At 35.7% G+C, this 23,247-nt stretch overlaps 1 protein-coding gene and 1 pseudogene across 1 annotated transcript in view; one reads left to right on the top strand and one right to left on the bottom strand.

Moving 5' to 3' along the window:
* ZNF782 (zinc finger protein 782) overlaps nucleotides 1–23,247 on the bottom strand; it is a 55,927-nt gene that overhangs the window by 4,860 nt on the left and 27,820 nt on the right. Inside the window, 1 exon segment of the mRNA XM_029203443.1 lies at nucleotides 1,160–1,255. Within this exon segment, the coding sequence (XP_029059276.1) occupies nucleotides 1,160–1,255 (96 nt within the window).
* On the top strand, nucleotides 3,294–3,808 carry LOC114883845 (annotated as a pseudogene).

The raw sequence follows: 23,247 nt of genomic DNA, 5'->3' as shown, positions 1-23,247 counted from the left end.
ATGACTGTATTTTCAAACTTTCTAAATTATTTTCTAGGTGTATCTCTGATACAGTATGATAGCATTTTCTCTTAATAGGTGTATTAAGATCCATTTACATTGGTAATCCATATGTCAGATATGTTTGTCTTACTCTATGTGTGTTTGCATAGCTTTTGTGCAGAAAATGTTTAACACAGCAGGCCTGAGACTGCTACCCTTAGAAAGGCCTGTTTACAAGATTAGCCCTTAGCTGGCATCTGGGAACTTAGATTTTGAGATGGTTCCCAAGATTCCCAGAACTGCTAAGAGGGACTCAATGAGCCTAAACTGTTTGTACAAACAATATATTTATGCTGAACACCTAGTTTCCATCTGAAAGCCTACAATTTTGATACATGCTAGACAGAGGGTGCTTACATGAGCAGCCCCCAGTGAAAACTCTGGGCACCTCATCTCAAATGAACTTTCCAGGTACATATTTCACATGTGTTGTCACACCTGGTTTTCTCTCAACTTTGCCCCATGCACCTTTTCTCTTTGTTGATTTTGATTTGTATAATTTCACTGGATAAGTCTTAGTTATGAGTATGCCTATATGCTGAGTCCTCCAAGGTGAGTTAATGAACCTGATGATGATCCTGGGGACCCTTGATATACAGCTTTATAAGAAACTTTTCTAGTAACAGATCTGTTTTCTTTGCTCTGTCAAATGTAAACAATAAGGAAGGTTGCAGTTTGCTCTAGTTTTTATGCTTTCTAATTATACTATGCAATCATCTATTTATTTTGATTGTATATAGTAATTTATTATTATATAATGATAAAATTTGTTTATTTCTCTCTTCTGATCTGTTTACTCCCAATTTTAGTTGTTTTATTAACTTTTCTTTGTTTTTATCTTTTTACTGTTAAATATACAACCATTACTTAATTTTTCAGCTTCAAAGGGTACACTTAGCTCCCATTTTTTAAAGATGAGAATATCAACATACTTACATTACATTCCTTTCTTTAGTTGTCCCCCTTCTACTTTTTAATAGATCTATTATTTCTAATGTTTCAAATGTGAAGGCCTCTAATGGGAGAGTGCTGAAAAACATTTCAAACTGCTCAGTTCTAGGTGATCACTTTGGATCTAATTTTCTTGGATGCCTTCTGCCAGTATTCAATAACTCACCTGGGGAACTTCTGTTTACAAATTCTTTCTCTAATAACCACGGATCTTCTCCTTGTTCCAACATGAAAATCAGTTCTGGTTTTGTAAAGCAGTACCCTGTAAAAGGGAAATACTTTAGCACTTGAGTTAGCTGCATAGGTTTTACTGTTTCTGAATGTGAAGAAAGGTATAGCTTCAGAAGTGGTACGTTGAGGGTGCTTGCTAGAATTTTTTTGGGGGGGCAGAAATGACAGCAAAAAACATTTTCTTACACTCATAACGGATCCCTCTTCTTAAACCCTTAAGTCACAAGCCTAAATAACATTAAGTTCTAAAATAGTCAATGTCTGTGCTTCAAATGAGATTTTGTAAGGACCAATTTCATACCTGACCATAATGGAGTAAAAGGAACTGATTTACCCGTCATATCAGACATCTAAAAAAACCCATACAAACTATATGAGATGGGTTTTAGACTTTGGAAAACAGGCAGTACAGACAGGGATACTTGAGAATAGAGAAACAAATGAGGTGAGCCCTGTGCTTATCACAGCTTATTGCTTGGAGAGTTTTCAACCCATAATGCAAAAAGAGACCACCAAAACAGAGCCTAGCTGATTCAGTAAGTTAAGGCAACAGAAGTGGATTTTAAGGCAGTCATGAAAACTAGGATTTGTAAAATAAAATACAAGAAAAGAAAGATACAGTGTATTTCTCTATCTGATATGCAAAAGGATCTCCTGAGTACTTGAAAGTGTAAGGAAAACACTTGAGGTTGGGGGGAAGACCAGTGAAAAAAGAGTAGCCTGAAGTATTACCAAAGCACACAGAGAGGTAGGAACTTCTGTTTCTGTTAGCCAGGGTAGAAAAACTTCCTAATCCATGGCCAATTGGGTAGAATAACCAGAAGGGTATTTATTGACTTGGTAGAGGAGCCAAATTAGTCCAAGAGTAAAGTGAGCTCTGAATCCAATATAACAAAGCTTAAAGCAAACCTTGAAAGGATCAAATTAATTCCAAGTAATTTAACTACATCCCAGAAAAGGCCCCAAAATATTTAAAATAATACAACAAAACTAGCACCTAACAATATAAAATCCACAACATTTAGCCCTCAATAAAAAATTACTAGGTATGAATAAAAGGGACATATGACTGTACTCAAGGAGAAAAATCAATCAGTAAGCCACAGAGTAAGAAATGACACATATAAAATTAATAATCAAGGCCATTAAAACAGTAAATATACTCCATGATGAGAATAGAAAGGGAATTTATTAAAAAAAGAAGTTCCTAACAGAAATTCTAAATATGAAAAATATCTGAAATGAGAAACCAACCAAACAACAAACAAAAAAACACTGGATAGGATTAATAATAGTATATATACCACATAAGGAAGGCTAAATGACCTAAGGTAGATAGATAACTTTAAAGTATAGAAATAAAAACTATGAAAGAAGAAACCCACAGTGAATAAAGACTGGAAAATAATAAACAGAGTTATCTCTGTGACCTGTGGGATAAAGTTATGTAACATGTGTAATTAGCATTTCAGAAGGAAAAATGGAGGATGGAAAAAATAAGGGGCAAAGGTTCAATTTTTGAAGAAGTGTATAAACTGACGGATCCAAGAAGCTAACTGAATGCCAAGGAGAATAAACATGAAGAAAACCACACCAAGATACATTAAAATTAAATTGCTAAAACCAGTGATAAAGAGAAAATGTTCAATAGATAGTGAAAGACATAATATGTACAGAGAAAAAAAAAGAATGAATGTCTACTTCTTGTCAGAAATTATACAAGCCAGAAGGCTATTAAGTGAAAATTTTAAAGTACTGAAAGCAAAAAAGTCAACCTAGAATTTTATGCTTGGCAAATATGTCATTTTCAAACAAACAAAAATTGAAAGAATTTATCACCAACTGACATGTGTTACAGGAAATTTAATTCTCTAAAAGAAATTCTTCAGACAGAAGAAAAATGCTATCGGGTGGAAATTTGGATTAATACATAGAAAAAAGAGCACCATAATCTGGAAACAAGAGGATAAAAATAAACTTTTCTCATTTTCAGAACTCTCTTAAAAAATAATAAATTGTGTTTTAAAACAATAATGTACTGTAGGAAATGGGAACTAGCGAGAGTTGGGAATGTTAGGGATTTTAAAACTTATGTAGATCAGGCATGCAGAGCTGCTGAGGAATTTGTCAATATTTACTATGAGACAATGGACAAAAGAAGATGGGCACTAACCAGGCTCTATCTGGACAAGGCCACTTTAATATGTAATGGAAATGTTACAGGACTGGAAGCCCTAATTTTTTTGAGATACTGCCTTCTAGTGAGTTCCAGGTCAATATGTTAGATTGCCAGCCAGTTCATGAGCAAGCTACTCAGGCCCAGACTACAGTTCTTGTTGTGACCAGTGGAACTGTGAAGTTTGATGGAAACAAACACTACTTCAACCAGAACTTCCTGCTGACTGCTTAGTCTTCTAACAATACTGTGTGGAAGACTGCAAGTGACTGCTTCCATTTTCAAGATTGGGCTAGTAGTCAAAGGAGGCAAAAGTCCATTCACTTTTGGTCCATTAGTTCCAGCAACAGAAATTTATGTGAATTAATTAATTTCATTGTAGAAGCACTAAAAACTAGTATGTGCTGAAACTAAATTTCTTTAATATTTTTTTTATTCCTAGCAGCACCTTTTCTAGCAGCTGCCAGTTTGAATTGTTGCCCTTAAGAGCTTTAATGCTAGTTTTCTACAAGCCTTATATAAGTTTCACTAATGACATTCTTACAGTAATATTAAAGCTATGATTTCTGTACTAACATACTCACTGTGAGCCCGGCATATCGCAAAAATGAAATCCTTTTATTGTACTGTCTATGGGATACCAGCACAATGTAACCTCTCTGGGAGGATGTGGAGGTTTTTTTTTTTTAGTTAGTTAATTTTGTAGTACAACATGTACCTATTTTTGGTAAACAGTGGTAATGCAGTTTTAATATAAGGCTTTTTCAATCAGTTCAATGAACACATTACTAATTTAGGTTTACATAACTACTCTGACATACTAGAATCTCACGTAGAGATGTTCAATAGTCTTTTTATGTTAAGAAATGCGGGTTCTTTAAATGTCGGCTTGTTTTCCTATAAAGTGAATTGATCTACTACAGAGGTGTAAAATGTTCTGGATTGATACCTGAGTGCTGAATACACTCAGTGGTTTAAAAGCAAACTTCTTAAAAACATTTTTCTTGGCAGCTCCAGGTCTGTAACTTTAGGTAGTGAATGGTAGGTAGTAGGACTAATAGCTCTAATGGGAGAATGTGGAGTGAGAACTGTAGAGATCAGAGGTTGGCCAAAAGTAAGGCAGGGTATCAAATGGTATACTTTTGGTACTTGTTTTCTATCTCCTAAAAATGTAGCCTAATTTTAGGATTTAAGCCATTAAGGTAATAAGTATCCTTACCAAATGGTCATGAATGTCACTTTTGTTCTAAGAATTATTTTTAAAGGTTTTTCCAATTCACCTCATGCTTATCACCAACAAATGTCTCAATTTATTCAAGAACTTATGGGGGTAAAATGTCAGCAATAAGTTTGATCCTGCAGCAGGGTCTGACAGGAAAGTTGGAAACAAAGCCATTGCTCTCTCTTTGGGGCCCTTCTAAGTCTTCCACATGAACTTCAGGCCAAAAGTCTCATATGTACTACCCACCCCCAAAGTGAGTGATTTGTTCCCTGTGTTTACACTGTCAACTGCACAATCTTTTTACTAAAGTTAAAATCATCTAATCTCATCATTTCTTCTTCCATATGGCATTGAGCAAATAAATCTGTTATAAAACATGTTTCTGTTATGTGGCTAACACTTTGTCTTTTTAGAGAAAATAAAGAACAGCAGATCTTCATAAGCCCACATACTTCAAAAGAACCAACTGATTGATTTTACATCTCAACATCTAAAGAAAAATAAATCTAGCTTTGTTTTTGGTTAAACTTTAAGTGTCTTTCTATTTTTGAATTTACTGTTTTCATGTTTTTACACTAGATGTGCCAGCTTTGTTTCTACAATGCAGCTAAAAGTTTATGTCTCTTGCCACTTAATTTGAAAATCAGTGATTCATTTTCTCTTGTTCCAAACTACACATTACATTTCTGATATATTAACAAAATAGAATTAAGTAGAAGAAGGGGATGGAACTGATTTTAGACCACACCTTCTTGTAGTACTGACTAAAACTTACACGTTATATTCTACACAAAGTGAGTTTATTCTAATTTTAGATTGGCTTTTTAAAACCACAGCTTTAGCAGCAACAATCAGATTGCCCAAACACTGCCCTTTCCCTTAAGGAGAACAGTCTCAGGTAAAAGCTGCATATAACTAGCAATAATGGAATTGAGTGGTTGTATACTGTTCATGAATTGAATGTTTTACGACTTGTATATGAATTGCTTTTTCCAAATTTGGAAAAATTTCAACCATGTTTTTGAAAATTTTTTTAGCCTTTCCTTTTCTGACTCCAAAGACACAAATGTTAAGAGATTTTGTTGTAGACCCATAGTTCCCTGATGTTCTGCTCATCTGTATTCTATTTTGTTTTTCCTCTGTAATGATTGAGCCATTTCTATTGTTCCCTTATAAAGTTCAGTGATGTTTTTCCCCTCTTTCCTCTCCATTCTGCTGTGCACATGCACTGAGGTGTTTTGTTTTTTTTTTAATAAATGTTTTATTTTAGAATAGCTTTAAATTCACAGAAAAGTTGCAAAGAGAGAAAGGAGAATTCCTGTATAACCTGCACCCAATTTACCCTACTGTTAACATCTTACATTACTAGCAGATTTGTCATACCTATTAATATAATATTGATACATTACTAAATAGAATCTATATTCAGATTTCCTTGGTTTTTTTAACCTAATAATTTTTTTTCCTGTTCCACAATTCCATCCAGGATACCACATTACATTTAGTTATCATGCCTCTTTAGCCTCCTCTAGACTGTAAGTGATAATCTTTTTTGGTAATCTTGACAGTTTAGAAAACACTGTAAAAAGGTCCTTCAGTTTGGGTTTGTCTGATCTTTTTCTCACAGTTAAAAATGGGGTTGTATTTTTGGGAGAAAGACCACAGTGGTAAAATGACTGTCATTCTTACCCCACCTTATCAAGGGTACATGCTATCAATATGACTTATCATTGATGAGAACCTGGTTGAGGTAGTGTGTGCCAGAATTCTCCAATGTAAAGTTACTCCCCACCCCCACCCCTACCCCCATGCATAATGTACTCTTCATTTTTTTTAATTTTTAAGTTTTTAATTTTTGGCCGTGCGGCATGCAGGATCTTAGTTCCCTGACCAGGGACTGAACTCATGCCCCCTGCAGTGAAAGTGCGGAGTCTTAACCACTGGGTCGCCAGTTAAGTCCCCATATTGTACTCTTTAGAAGGAAGTCACTAGGCACAGCCCACTAAACGGGTGGCGAATTCTGCTCCATCTCCTTGAATGTGGAGCAATTACATAAATTATTAGTAATTCTGTGACAGAGATGTTTCTGTTCTCTCCCATTTATTTATTTACTTAATCACATATCAGTATGGACTCATAAGTAATTTATACTTTGTGTTATAAACCAACACTATATTAATTTACTGCTCAAATTGTTGCAGCTTTGGCTATTGAGAGCTCTTTCAGTTTGGCTCCTATGTTCTTTGACATACCCCCATCATTCTGTTTTTGAGTATTTCCTTAAGCTCCTACATACTCATCTTCTATGTTCCATGCCCCCAGAACCAGCCACTTCTCCATAGTTGCTTCCTTTTATTGGAGAATTGTACTAGAAATCACTTATAGATCTATTTCATTTTCTATTTCTTTATAATTTTGTTTTGGAAAACAATGGGTTTCTAGGAATCTGACCATTTCATCTATGTTGTCCAATCTGCTGGCATATAATTACTCATAGTATTTCCATAATTATTTTATTTCTGTGGAATTGGTAATACTGCCTCACTTTCATTTCTAATTTTAGTTAATTTGAGCCTTCTTTTTTTCTTATTCAATCTAGCTAAGGTTTATGCATTTCATTACCTTGTCAAAGAACCAACTTTTGGTTTCATTGATTTTCTCTACTGTTTTTCTATTATTTATTTTATTTATCTCTTTTCTAATCTATATTATCTTCTTCTGCTGGCTTTAGGTTTAGTTTGCTCTTCTGTCTCTCAGTTCCTTAAGGTGTAAAGTTAGGTTATAGATTTGGGATCTTTTTTTCTTGTTCCGTATATGTGTTTACAGCTACAAATTCCCACCTTAAGTGTTACTTTCACCATATCCCATGAATTCTGGTATACTGCGTTAACATTTTTACTCTCTCAAGGTATTCTCTAATTTCCCATATGATTTCTTCTTTGACTCATTGGTTTTTAAGAGCATCTTATTTTCTATATATTTATGACATTTCATTTTCTGTCTGTTAATGATTTCTTGGTTTCATTAATTTTGATTGGAACAGATACTACATATGATTTCAATCTTTTTTTTTTTTTTTTTGCGGTATGTGGGCCTCTCACTGTTGTGGCCTCTCCCGTTGCGGAGCACAGGCTCCGGACGCGCAGGCTCAGCGGCCATGGCTCACGGGCCCAGCCGCTCCGCGGCATGTGGGATCTTCCCGGACCGGGGCATGAACCCGTGTCCCCTGCATCGGCAGGCGGACTCTCAACCACTGTGCCACCAGGGAAGCCCAATTTCCATCATTTAAAGTGTGTTAAAACTTGTTTTGTGGTCTATTCTAGAGAATGATTCATGTGCACATAAGAAAAAAATGTGTAGTCTACTGAACTTGGGTGGAGTCTTCTATATATCTGTTAGGTTCAGTTGGTTTATGACGTTGCTCAAGTCCTTTACTTAATTTTCATCTGGTTGTTTATTCCCTTATTGAAAGTGGAATAGTGAAGTGCTTACTACTGTAGAATTGTATGCTTTTCTCTTCGATTCTGTCAATGTTTGCTTCATATATTTTGAGACTCTGATGTTTGGTACATATATGCTTATACATTCTTTTTGGTGGATTGACCCTTTTATCAATATATAATGTCCTTTTCTGTCTCTTGTAACCATTCCTGACTTAAAGTCTACTTTGTCTGATAATAGTATAGCCTCCCTTACTGTCTTTTGGTTACTATTTGCATAGAATAACTTTTCCCATCTTTCATTTTCAACCTAAATGTGTTTTTAGATCTAAATTAAGTCTCTTATAAGACAGAATAGAGTTGGATCAATTATTTTAAAATTCATTCTGGCAATCTCTATCTTTTGATAGAATTAATCCATTTACACTTAAAGTACTTACTGACAAGGAATGACTTACTTCATCTACTTGGCTACTGGCTTCTGTTATGTATTATAGTTTTTTTGGCCTCATTTCCTCCATTACTGGCACCATTTGTGTTTAGTTGATTTTTGATTTCCATCTCATTTCTGTTTATGTATATTCTGTAGATTTTTTTTATTATGGTGGTTATATACATAGCTATAACAATTTAATTTAAATTGATGTCAATTTAATTTCAATCATAAAAAACTCTAGCGCTCTATCCTCTACCTTTATGTTACTGATCTCACAAATTAAACCTGTATACATTGTGAGCCCAATAACAGATTTATAATTATTTTTATGTATTTGTTAAATTTTGAAGAAAAAAAAAGTGTTGCTATATACCAAAGTTAAAATAATACTGGCTTATATATTAGTCCATGCCTTTGCCTTTACTGGAGATGCTAGATGCTAGTCACCATCTAGTATCCTTTCATTTCAAAGAAATGAAATGAACTCCCTTTAACATTTCTTATAGGGCAGCTCCAGTGGTAATGAACTATCTCTGACTTTGTTTATCTTAGAATTTCTTAATTTTCCCCTCAATTTTAAAGGACCATCTAATGGATATAGAATTCTCATTTGACATTTCACTTCTTTCAGCACTTTACATATATTATCCCACTGCCTTCTGGTCTCCAAAGCTTCTGGGGAGAAATAGGGTGATAATTGTATTCAGGGTCCCTTGTAAGTGATGAGTCACTTCTCTCATTGCTTTCAAGATTTTCTGTATGTACTGTGACAGAGTATGTGCCTCAGTTTTGGTCTTTTGGGGCTTACACTTGCAGTTCATTGAGCTTGTTGGATTTGTAGATTCATGTATTTCATCAAGTTTGGAGTTTTTAGCCATAAGTTTTTCAAATAACTTTCTGTTCCTTTTTCTCTCTTCTCTTTTGGGACTCACATTATGTATTCATTGTCCCTCTTGAAGGTATCCCACAAGTCTTTTGGTCTGTTCACTTTTCCTCATTCTTTTTCCTTTGTGATTCACAGATTAGGTAATTTTGACTATCCTACCTTCTAGTTCTTTTTTCTGTCTTTTTGTCTCTTGTTGAAGTCCTATAGTGAATTTTTCATTTCAGATATTATACTTCTCAACTGCAGAATTTCTGTTTGGTTCCTTTTAATTTTTCCATCTTTTTGTTGTTCTAGTTTTATATTGTTTTCCTGATGTCCTTTAGTTCTTTTCCATGTTTTCTCTTAGCTCTTTGGTCATATATATATATTTTTTGCAGTATGCAGGCCTCTCACTGTTGTGGCCTCTCCTGTCATGGAGCACAGGCTCTGGACGTGCAGACCCAGCGCCCACGGCCCACGGGCCCAGCTGCTCCATGGCACGTGGGATCCTCCTGGACTGGGGCACGAACCTGCACCCCCTGCATTGGCAGGCGGACTCTCAACCACTGCGCCACCAGGGAAGCCCTCTTTGGCCATATTTAAGACAGTTATCTTAAACTGTTTGTCCAGCAAGTTTAATGTCTGGGTCCCTCAAGGGTGGTTTTGCCTGTCAAAGAATTTTGTTCCCTTCAGTGAGCCATGTTTACCTGTTTCTTTGTATACCTTGTGATATTCTGTTGAAAATTGGGCATTAGATTATTATAATTTGGCAACTCTGGAAATCAGATTCTCCTCTTCCCCAGGGTTTGCTGATTTTATTAACTGTTGGATGCTGTAGTAGTTCATCTGTCTTGAGACTTTTCCAAACTATTTTTTTGTAAAGTTAATTGCTTGTAGTGTGTGATCACTGAACTCTCCATTCCTTTAGTTCATGCTCAACTAATATTTTGACAGATTTCCTTGTTAGGAGCTAAAACAAAACTGCCAAAAACAAACAACACAAAACTGAGAACCACCTCTCCCTGTCTTCGCAAACTGGATCTATTTTGTGGCACTCCTTAACCACTTACCTAGGTTTGCTTTATGCAAAATATATGCCTGAGGGGGAAGCTTAAGGTCTTCTCGAGTCTTTTCTGCCACTTTTCCTGCCTGTACTCTGTATTATGTGAAACAGATGAACACCTTGCATCAGTTCTTTAGGTATCCCCCCCTGACAGGCCAGAACAGACATATACAATAATTTGCAAATAAGGTATGTTCTGCTCCCTCTGGTTTGAGGGAGGACCTGGGAACTGTGAAGCCAACTGCTCAAGACCAAGACCACCAATGCACTGGACAGTGTGAAGGGCAAGAACTAGTAAAAACACTAAAAAATTTTCTACCATTTTGTAGATGACTTTTTCTTGATTGTGTATTTGTTTAGTTGCTGTAAACCTTCATTTTTCAGAGTTCTGACAAAATTGTTTAAAAAATTGTTTCTATGGGGGAATGAAAGCTTGGAGTTTTCTAGTTCACCATTTTCCTGACATCATTCTCTCTTACTATTAAATTTTAAGGGCTCTTTGGATAATTCTGAGTACAAGTCCTGAGTACAAGTATTTGATTAGCAAATTTTCTTCCAGTCTGTGGCTTGTGTTTTCATTCTCTTAACAGTGTCTTTTAGAGCACAATTTTAAAATTATAATGAAATCCAACATATCAATTTTTTTACTTTCATGAATCTTCTTTTGGTGTTGTATGTAAAAAGATATCAAGAACCCCAGCTCACAGATTTTCTCCTCTGTTTTTGGCTTCTAGATGTTTTTGTTCTGCATTTTACATTTATGTCTATGATCCATTTTAAGTTTATTTTTGGGTAAGATATGAGGCCTGAATTTGAGGTTGTTGTTTTTTATAACATATGGGCATTCAATTGTTCTAGTACTATTTGATGAAAGGCTATCCATTCTCCATTAAATTGCCTTTGCACTTTTTGTCAAAATTCACTTGATTTTATTTGTGTGTATCTATTTGAGCTCTTCATTCTGTTCCACTGAATAACAAGAGTATTCTTTCACCAATATCACATACCTTGAAATTGGGAAATGTCATTCTAACTTTATTCTTTTTCAGATTTATTTTGGCTATTGTAGATCCCTTGATTTTCCATATAAATCTTAGAATCAGTTTATTGATAAAAACTTCCTGGAATCATGATTGAGACTGCCTTGAATCTATAGATCAAGTTTGAGAAAACTGGTATCTTAAGTTGTCCAATCCATAAATACAAAACAGCTCTCCATTATTTAGATGTTCTTTGATTTCTTTCATCAGTGTCTTGTAGTTTTCTGCAAACACATCTTATATTTTGTCAATTTATCTTTAAGTACTTCCTCTTGTTTTCAGTGCAATTTTATTGTTTTTTTTTAAACAAGTTTCAATTGTTCATTTCTAATATACAGGAGAGCAATAACTTTTGCAAAAAAGGCCATGGATCCTGTAAAATTGCTACATTTGCTTATTATTTCCAGGAATGTTTTGGTATATTTTAGGGAGGTTTCTATATAGAAAATGTCAGGTGTCAATAAAGACAGTTTTATTTCTTCCTTTTCAATCTGTATACTTTCCTCCCCCTTTTCTTACCTTACTGTACTAGTCAGGAGTTCCAGTAAGAGTGGTGAGAAATTAACCCCTGCCTTATTCCCTAACTTAGAGGGCAGGTGTTCTGACTCCCACAAGTATGTTGCTAGCATCAGATCCTTCATACATACCCTTTCTTAGGTCATACTCTCATATTGCTCATGTTTTGAGAGTGGTTCTTTTTTTCCCCATGATTGGTGTCTTAGTATGTTCAGGTTGCTATACCAAGAATGCCATAGACTGGGTGGTCTATAAACAACAAACATTTCTCATAGTTCTGGAGGCTGGGAAGTCCAAGTTCAAGGTGTCAGTAGATTCACTGTGTGATGTGGGCCCATTTCTTCGTTCACAGATGGCTGTCTTCTTGAGGTATCCATATGATAGAAAGGGTGAGTAAGCTCTCTGGGGTTCTTTTTATAAAGGCACTAGTCCCACTCATGACGGCTCTGCCCTCATGACCAAATAACCTCCCAGAGGCCCCACCACCAAATACCATCACTTTGGAGGTTAGGATTTCAACATGATTTTGGGGGGATACAAACATACAAATGCATTGTAAATTTAGTAAAATTAAAAAAAAATATTCCATTGATATGATCGTACAGTATTTCTTACTGTCTTTTATTGTAACTCTTATTTATTGGTTTATAAATGTAGAACCAGTCTTGCATTTCTGGAATGAAACCCATTTAGATATATCACCCATTTATATATTGCTGGATTTGGTTTCCTAATATTTATGAAAGATTTTTAGATCTAAGTTCATGAGAAATATTAGCCTATAGTTTTCTTTTAGTTTTCTCATTGCATATTAGAATTCTAGGCTCATGAAATGGTGGGGAATTGTTCCCTGCTCTTTACCTTCCTTGAAGAGTTTGTATAGAATTGGTGTTATTTCTTAAAAGTTTGGTAGAATGCACTGGTGAAATCATCTAGGTCTGGTGTTTTCTTTTTTAGATGGTTTTAAACTCTAAGGTAAATTTCTTTTATAGATATAGAACTACTCAGGTTAGTTATTTTGTCACAAGTACATTTGGAAGTTTGTGTTTCAAGGAATTGGTCTATTTTGTCCAAATAATCAACTTTACGGGCACAGAACTGTTTGTAGTATTATACTTTTAGTGACTAAGGGATCAGCAGTGCTGACTGCTCTTTCATAACTGGTATTGGTAACTTGTGTCTTTTCTCTGTTAGCCTAGGTAGAGATTAATCAATTTATTGATCTTTTCAAAGAACTCATCTTGTTTTAATTTTCTCCATTCTTTTCCTATTTTCAATTTCACTGATTTATGCTCTAATTGTTATTGTTTCCTTCTTCTGCTTGCTTTAAGTTTAATTTCCTTTTTCTAGTTTCCTAAGGTGGATACTTTGGTTACTGATTTTACATATTCTTTCCTATTATGTGCACTTAGTGCTATAAACTAACTTCTGAGTATTGCTTTAGTTGCAACTCATTTCATTTTAAATGAAAAATTATTTTTCATTTAAAAAATTCTCAAAATTTCTCTTGTGATTTCTTATTTGATCCATGCATCATTTAGAAACATGTTGGCTAATTTCCAAATATTTTGGAGTACTCCAGCTATCTTTCTGTATGTGATTTCTTATCTACTTCTGGTGTAGTCTGAGAACATATTTTTAATTTCTATACTTTTAACTTTGTTAAAGTGTGCTTTTTGATCTAGAATCATTCTATTTTGGTTAACATTTCATATATACTTGTGAATTAAGTGTATTCTCTTATAGTTGGAATAGTCTGCGTGTGTGTGTGTGTGTGTGTGTGTGTGTGTGTGTGTGTGTGTGTATGAGTAGATCCAAATTGGTTGATAGTGCTGTTCAGGTCATCTATATCCTTACTAATTTTATGCTTTCTTGATCTATCAATACTGACAAAGCAGAGTTTAAGGCTCCAACTCTAATAGTGGATTTGCCTATTTCTCTTTCCAGTTCTATCAGTTTTCCCCCCCTGTATTTTGAATTTGTTGTCAGGTACATAAATGTTTAGGACTGTTATGTCTCCTTTAGAGAATTGACCTCAGTATGCAATGTTTCTCTATCTTTGGTAATCTTCCATGTTTTGAAGTATACTTTGTCTGAAATTAGTATACTTACTTCAATTTTCTTTTGGTTGGTGTTAGCATGGCATATTTTTCTATTTCTCTTTACTTTTAAGCTATCTGAGTCTTTGTGTTTAGATTACCCTCTTGTAGCCATTCATTTTATATGAACCCATTTTATTTCTTCTCTTAGTGTATCATTTACACTTCTTTTAAAATCTTTTTAGTGGTTGCCTAGTGTTTACAGTATACATTTTAAAGTAATCTACATCCACCTTACAATAACACTATAACAATGCCACTTCACATGTAGTGCATGCACCTTATAACAGTGTATTCCCTATGGTCTTTGCCATCCCTTGTGCTACTGCTGTCATTAACTTATCCATATGCTATAATCACCTAATACCTTGTTACTGTTGTTTTCAATTGCATCCTGAACATTCTAAGCATTGTTATGTGACTGGATCTTCTTTATCTTCTGTTATAGCAGGCTTCCTCTGACACTGTGGCAGCTGGAGAGGGAAATACTGTTTCTCACTGCCACGTGAGGTTTGAAGTCTAGGTTCTCCACTTGGCCTCTCTGGACACCATGGGGTAGGGACTGGACCCACTTTTTGCTGCTAGTCAGTGCTGAAAGTCTTGGTTCCCCATCAGGCCTTCTCTGCCATCACCCTATTAGAAAGGTGGAGTGGTACCTTGTTACAGCAGAATGAGGGATGTCAGTCTTTACTAATGGAGGTGGGCTTCACTTCTTTCCATGGTGTTTTAGCTGAGGTAGGGCAGTTTTCTAAAATTTTCTGTCTTTCTATGCTGCTCCTTTCCTTTTCCCTGTCTAGAGGAAACAGCCTTTACTTGGGCTTTTTTTGCCTGTGCCCATTGGTGTTTCTGGGTTGCTTGTTTTATACAGCACCCAAGCTCAAATATGTTAGACAAAAATAAAACTGAGGAAACTTTTTTCTTGGGTTCTGAGATCACTAGCCAGTCTGTTTCCTTCTCTCCAGTGTCCAAAGTCTTATGTTTGTTTTATATATAATGTCTAGGGTTTTAGTTGTATTTAAGGGGAGGAACAGGGTATGTCTAATCAATCATATCTGAAACTATCAGTCTCCAGAATTTTCATACTTAAAAACTGCTTTTAAATTTTTGTGTAACTTTTAAATATGTAAAATATTTATGTAGTTCAAAAATCCACACTGTATAAAAAGATATATTCAAAGGCTCATATCCATTCCTGTCCCCTCCATTCATTCTCTTCCTTCCCATTTTTATTACTTTCTGATTTTCTTCCAGTATTTCATTTTTGCAAATATAAGCAATTACATATATTCCTGTCTTTCTTACTCAAAAGATAACTTTTAATACACACTGTTCTGCTTCTCTCTTTTTAACTTAATATATATTGAATATTACTCCTTACCTGTTTAAAAACTCTTCCTATACTATGATTGCTTAACATTCATTTGTGGGTGGATGTAACCCAAGTTTAAGTCAACTAGTCAATGATGAACATTTGTGTTGTTGATGTTTTATCAACTATGCTATGATGAATGACCCTGTGTATGTATCATATTATACCTGTGCAGGTATAGCTTTAAGATAGATTCCTGGGGATGAGATTGCTGGGTAAAATCTAATACATCTGGAATTTTTTTTAGTGCCAAAAATGTACACTTATTAAAGGCAGATCTGATTGTGTTACTATTTTATTTAAAACCTTTAATGGCTACCCATTGCTTAAAAACTTCAGAATATGGCCTCAATATATTCTCTTGGTCCTCTTCCACATCTTATACCATATATCTATCTTTCTTTTTATATAAATTTATTTATTTTTGGCTGTGTTGGGTCTTTGTTGCTGCTTGCGGGCTTTCTCTAGTTGTGGTGAGTGGGGGCTACTCTTCGTTGTGGTGTGCAGGCTTCTCATTTCAGTGGCTTCTCTTGTTGCAGAGCACAGGCTCTAGGCATGCAGGCGTCAGTAGTTGTGGATCACGAGCTCTAGAGGGCAGTCTCAGTAGTTGTGGTGCACGGGCTTAGTTGCTCCGTGGCATGTGGGATCTTCCCGGACCAGGGCTCGAACCTGTGTCCCCTGCATTGGCAGGCGGATTCTTAACCACTGCACCACCAGGGAAGCCCCCATATGTCTTCTTGCTTTCTTCATTCCAGCCTCACTAATTTATTTTTAGGACCCTGTGCTCACTATCTTCTCTTCTACCAAGAATCTTGATGCCTGTTCTCTGCTTGGAATACTTACATTTTTTATTTCACTTCTTCCTACACTTTCCTTAGAGCTTTCCTCAAGCATCACTTTATCGTAACATTTCTTTTTGAGTTTGAAAAACTTTATAAAATAGTAAATAGTCCAATGAACACCTCTCCTGATATATCCTTCATCCAGTATCAACAAATATCACACCTTTTTATTTATTTTTATTTTTTTAGTTTTAGGCTGTGCTGTGCAGCATGCAGGATCTTAGTTCCCCAACCAGATATCTAACCCATGCCCCCTGCATTGGGGTCATGGAGTCTTAACCACTGGACTGCCAGGGAAGTCTCATATCACACCGTTTTTATGGAAAGATTTCATTGCACTCCCTAAAGCCAAGTACTGCTATTAGAGAAACTGCATTGCATATTTTTGCTTCCTGATGCCTATCAAATTTACAAAGTTACATTTGGTTATATAATTTAAGTTTCCCTCTCAAAATGTTGAGCTCCCTGAAAGCAGAGATGGACTGCATTTTGTTCACAATTACTTTTCTAGTGCTGAAGGAGAAATCTATAGCACTAAATGATTACATTAGAAAACAGGAAACATCCAAAACAGTCTCACATTAAGAAACTACAAAAGAGCACAACAAACCAACTTAAGCAGAAGGAAAAAAATAAAATGCAGAAATCAATGAAGTTAAAAACAGAAAATGACAGAGAAAAGTCAATGATAGAAGAAGCTGGTTGAAAAGAGCGATAAACTGACAAATTTTATTTTAGAGAGAACAAATTATCAATATGATGAATAAAACAGGAATATAAATACAGATCTTACAGACATTAAAATGAAAACAAGAGAGTAGTATGAGCAACTCTGCACTTATAAATCTGACAAATTAAATAAAATGGGCTAATTGCTAGAAAGAAAAGCAAAAATACCGTAGTTCATCCAATAGAGACAACTTAAAGAGTCTTATAACTATTAAGGAAACTGAATTTGTAAGTTAAAGCATCCAGAAAGGATATCTCCAGGCCCAGGTGCTTTTGCTAGAGAATTCTACCAAACATTCAAAGAAGAATAAACAAAACTACACAATCTCTTCCAGAAAATACAACAGGAGGAAACATTTTCCAACTAATTTAATGAGGCCAGCATTATCCTTATATAAATCCTAGACAAACACAGTATAGAACTGTAGACCAATGTTTCTCATGAATAAAAATGAAAAACTACTTTAAAAATATTAGCAAATATAATTGAGCAATAAATAAAAAGAATTATATGACATGACCAAGTAAGGTTTATTCCAAGTATGCAAGGCTGGTTTACTATTTGAAAATCAGCCAGTGTAGTCTACCATGTTAATGGCGTAAATGAGAAAACCCACATAATCATAGCAGTAGATACAACAAAAGTATTTGACAAAATTCAATACCCATTCATGAAAAATACTCTCTGAAAACTAGGAATAGAGGAAACCTTCCTCAAGTTGATAAAGAATATCTGTAGAAAATCTGCTAACATCACTTGGTGAAAGACAGAATGCTTTTCCTCTGAGGTTGGAAACAAGGCAAATGTGTCTGCTCTCATCACTCCTAAGCAAGTTCATCAAGGTCTCAGCATAAAAGAACAACATATAAAAATGTTTCTATAAACTAGCAAATGATAAGGAGACAGAAATTTAAAATACAGTAACATTTACAATTACTCAAAATAAAATATTGGGGTATAAATCTAACAAAACATGTATAGGACTTTTATGCTGAACACTAAAAAACACAGATGAAAAAAATCAAAGATATAAATAAATATATTAGGAACTTTTAATGGCAACACAGCAAAGATGGTAGCTTAAAAAATTGATAATTTATATATTTTTAATATAATTCCTATCAAAAACCAAGCAAGCATTTAAAAAACGTAATGACATTATTCCAAAATTTATATGTGAAGACAAAGTAACTAGAATAGCCAAAACAATACTGAAAAATAAGTATAACATGGGAAGCAGTACTCTACCTGATTTAGAGAACCCAGAAAGAGATCCACCCAAGGACACCAAAATGATTTTTTGACAAAGTTGAAAAAGAAACTCAATGAAAGAAAGATAATGGTACATGAACAAATGGATAGGTTAATAAATGATCTCAACTTAGGGATTTCCCTGGTGGTCCAGTGGCTAAGACTCCACGCTCCCAATGCAGGGGGCCTGGGTTCGATCCCTGCTCAGGGAACTAGATCCCACATGCCGCAACTAAGAGTTTGCATGTCGCAACTAAGAGTTTGCAAGCTGCAACTAAAGATCCCATATGCTGCAACAAAGATCCCACACACGGCAACGAAGATACCCAGTGCAGCCAAATAAATAAATAAGTAAATAAATATTTTTTTTTCTTTTTTTTTTTGCGGGCCTCTCACTGTTGTGGCCTCTCCCGTTGTGGAGCACAGGCTCCGGACGCGAAGGCCCAGCGGCCATGGCTTACGGGCCCAGCCGCTCCGCGGCATGTGGGATCCTCCCGGACCGGGGCATGAACCTGTGTCCCCTGCATCGGCAGGCGGACTCTCAACCATTGCGCCACCAGGGAAGCCCAATAAATAAATATTTTTAAAAATGATCTCCACTTAAACTTCACTCCCTATAAAAAATTAACTCAAAATGTACCACAGATTTAAATATAATGTAAAATGATGTAATTTTTAAAATTTGGAGAAAACCACTGGACCAAGGACTTGGTGAAGTGTTCTTAGGTACACACGCACATACAAAATCCAGATAAATTGGACTTTGTCAAAATTAAAAATTTAGGCTCTGCAGAAGACCTTACGAAGAGGATGAAAAACCGAGTTACCCCTTTGCAGCCTTTACCATCAAGTACCCCAAGAGATCTCACTGTTGCAACAGACACTTGCAAGTTTCTTCACTGAGGACACCTACGGTCTTTGCTTATGGTTATCTTAGCTGATGGGGGTGCCTGGAGCCCATGCTGCTACAATGCTCTAGAGCAGGAGATTCTATTGTGCTCCCTTTGGGGCTGGAGCCACTACAATCCCCCACCCCTCCCTGGCAACACCATGCACATGCTTGAGCTCTGGACTCTAGTGTTGCCACTGTGCATGCCTGTACTCTGACACCAAAAGGGATCCCCTTTGCTGAGACATCCCTCTGCAAGAAAAAAGGAGAGCAAGAGGAATCAAGCAAACTTTGCCAGCAAGAACCCTAGCAGTCCTTGCCCTTGCTACAGATAACTGCAGCATTTACTGTCAAGGACCCCCATAGTCTTTGCGAATGCTGACCTCAGTTGATAGAGCTGTCTGAAGTCCACAACTGGCACCCAACCCAGCTGCCCCCTTCATATCATCCACAGGTGAAGGTCTTTCCCTACTGAATCTAGTCTGTAAAGTCTGGAAGAGGTAACTATTCCTTCATCAGCAAAAACATCAATGCAAAGTTACAAGGAACGTGAGAAATAATGGAAACATGACACCACCAAAGGAAAACAATGTATTTCCAGTAGCAAACTCCAAAGATATGGAAATCTACAAAATGTCTGACAAAGAATTAAAAATGTTTTAAAGAAGATCAGCAAGATAGAAGAGAACACAGATAGACAACTCAATGAAATCAGGAAAACATTACATGAACAAAATGAGAAGTTAAAGATATGGAAATCATAAAAAAATAAAAGTTTATTTAAAGAAATTATGGCTATTTCTAGAAACATACAACCTACCAAGACTGAATCAGGAAGAAATAAAATCTGAACAGAACAATAATGAGCAAAGAGATTGAATCAGTAATCAAAAACCTCCCAACACAGACAATCCCAGGACCAGGTGGCTTCACTTGACAAATTCTACCAAATATTAAAGAAGAATTAATACCAATTCTTCTCAAACTTTTCCAAAAAATTGAGGAAAAGGGAATACTTTCAAACTCATTCTATGAGGTCAGCATTACCCTGATACCAAAGCCAGAGATGGACACCAGAAGAAAACTATACACCAGTATCCCTGACAAATATAGATGCAAAAATTCTCAAGAAAATATTAGTAAACCAAATTCAAGAACACATAAGAATGATTATACACCATTATCAAGTGGGATTTATACCTGAGATACAAGGATGGTTCAACATATGCAAATTAATAAATATATCACATTAATAAAATGAAAGATAAAAATCACAGGATCATCTCAACAGATGCTGAAAAAGAATCTGACAAAACACCACATTTTGTCATAATAACAATCCTTGGCAGATTGGGTATAGAAGGAACATACCTCAGCATAACAAAGGCCATATACAACAAACTGAAAAGCTTTTTGTCTAATATCAGGAGCAATATAAGGATGCCCACTCTCACCACTATTATCCAATATAGTATTGGAAGTTCTAGCTACAGCAATTAGGCAAGACAAAGAAATAAAAGGCATCCAAATCGGGAAGGAAGAAGCAAAACTTTCACTATTTCCAGATGATATAATTCTACATTTAGAAAATCTCGAAGACTCAACCAAAAAACTGTTGGAACTAATCAACAATTTCAGTAAAGTTTCAGGGTACAAAATCAACATACATAAATCAGTTGTATTTCTCTACACTAAGAATGAATGAAACATCTGAAAAAAGAAATAAAACTATTCTATTCACCATAGCACCAAAAACAATAAAACATGTAGGAATAAATTTAACCGAAGGAAGTAAAAAATCTCTACAATGAAAACTACGAGATTTTGTTGACAGAAATCCAAGAAGACACAAACAAATGGATCTGAGTTCATGGATCATAAGAGAACAGACTTGTGGTTGCCAAGGGGGAGGAGAGGACGGGGAGGGATGGATTGGGAGTTTGGGATTAGTAGATGCAAACTATTATATATAGAATGGATAAACAACAAGGTCCTCCTGTATAGCACAGGGAATCAATATCCCTATGATAAATTATAATGGAAAAGAATATGAAAAAGAATGTATATATATGTATAACTGAATCACTTTGCTGTACAGCAGAAATTAACACATTGTAAGTCACCTATACTTCAATAAAATAAATTTTAAAAAAGAATATTGTTAAAATGTCCATACCACCCAAAGCCATCTACAGATTCAATGCAATCCCCATCATAATGCCAAAGGCATTCTTCCCAGAAATAGAAAAAAATCCTAAAATCTGTACTGACTGGCAAACGGCCCTGAATAGCCATAGCAATCTTGAGGAAAAAGAACAAAGCTGGAGGTATCACACTTCCTGATTTCAAACTATACTAAAAAGCTATGGTAGTAAAGACAGTATGGTACTGGCACAAAAGTTGACAGGCCAATGGAAAAGAATAGAGATCCCAGAATTAAACCCCTGCTTATATGGTCAACTAATATTTGACAAGGTAGCCAAGAGCACCCAATGGGAAAAAGATAGTCTCTTCAATAAATGGTGCTAGGAAAACTGGAGAAACACATGCAAAGCAATAAAACTGAAGACCTGACTTACACCGCTCACAAAAATTAACTTGAAATGGATCAAACATTTAAACATGAGACCTGATACTATAATACTCCTAAAAGAAAACACAAGGAAGGGCTTCCCTGGTGGTGCAGTGGTTAAAAATCTGCCTGCCAATGCAGGGGACACGGGTTCGAGCCCTGGTCTGGGAAGATCCCACAAGTCGTGGAGCAACTAAGCCCATGTGCCACAACTCCTGAGCATGCGCTTTAGAGCCCGCACCCCACAACTACTGAACCCTGTGCACCACAACTACTGAAGCCCGTGCGCCTAGAGCCCATGCTCTGCAACAAGAGAAGCCACTGCAATGAGAAGCCTGAGCACTGCAACAAAGAGTAGCCCTTGCTTGCTGCAACTAGAGAAAGACTGCATGCGGCAACAAAGATGCAATGCAGCCAAAAATAAATAAATAAAATAAATAAATTTTTAAAAAGAAAAAGAAAACACAAGGAAGAAGATCCTTGACAATGGTCCTGGCAATACTTTTTTTAATAGGACACCAAAACCACAAACAACAAAATGTAAAAATCAACAAATGGGACTACATTAAACTTAAAAGCTTTTGAACAGCAAAAGAAACAATTAACAAAATGAAAAGACAACATACAGAATGGAAGAAAAATTTTGTAAAACATATCTGATAATATCCAAAATATATGAAGAACTCATACAACTCAATAACAAAAGAACCCAATTAAAAAATGGGCAGAATATCTGAATAGATATTTTTCTAAATAAGACATATAGATGGCCAACAGATGCATGAAAAGATGCTCTATGTCATAAATCATGAAGGAAACGCAAATCAAAACCACAATGAGGTATCACAACACACCTGTTAGAACAGCTATTATCAAAAGACAAGAAATAACAATTGCTGGTGAGGATGTGGAGAAAAAGGAACACTTGGTGCACTGTTGGTGGGAATATAAATTGGTACAGCCATTGTGGAAAAGTGTATGGAAGCTCCTCAAAAAATTAAAAAATTGAACTACCATATGATACAGCAATTCCACTTCTGGGCATTTGTCTCAAGGAAACAAAAACACTAACTCAAAAAGATATGTGTACCCCCATGTTCATTGCTGCATTATTTACAGTAATCAAGATATGGAAGCAACCTAAATGCCCACTGATAGATGAATGGATAAAGAAAATGTGGTACACATATACAATAGAATATTCGGCCATGAGAAAGGAGGACATCCTGCCATTTGATTTATGACAACATGGATGGACCTTTAGCACATTATGCATTATGCTAAGTAAGATAAGTCAAACAGAGAAAGGCAAATACTGTATGATGTTACCTATATGTGGAATTTTTAAATGCCAAACTTATAAAAACAGAGAATAATATCATAGTTTCCAGGCGATGGCGGGGTAGGGGACAGGACAGATGTAGTTTAAGGGTACAAACTTGCAACGAGTAGTAAATAAGCCCTAGAGATATAATGCACAGCACAGTAAAAAGAGGAAACAATGTTGTATTAT

This window comes from Monodon monoceros, unplaced genomic scaffold (genome assembly GCF_005190385.1).
Source record: "Monodon monoceros isolate NGI ecotype Baffin Bay Population unplaced genomic scaffold, NGI_Narwhal_1 Super_Scaffold_5, whole genome shotgun sequence".
NCBI classification, from domain to species: Eukaryota; Metazoa; Chordata; class Mammalia; order Artiodactyla; family Monodontidae; genus Monodon; species Monodon monoceros.
Note: the sequence above shows the minus strand (reverse complement) of the source record. Positions and strands in the feature narration are given on the sequence as shown.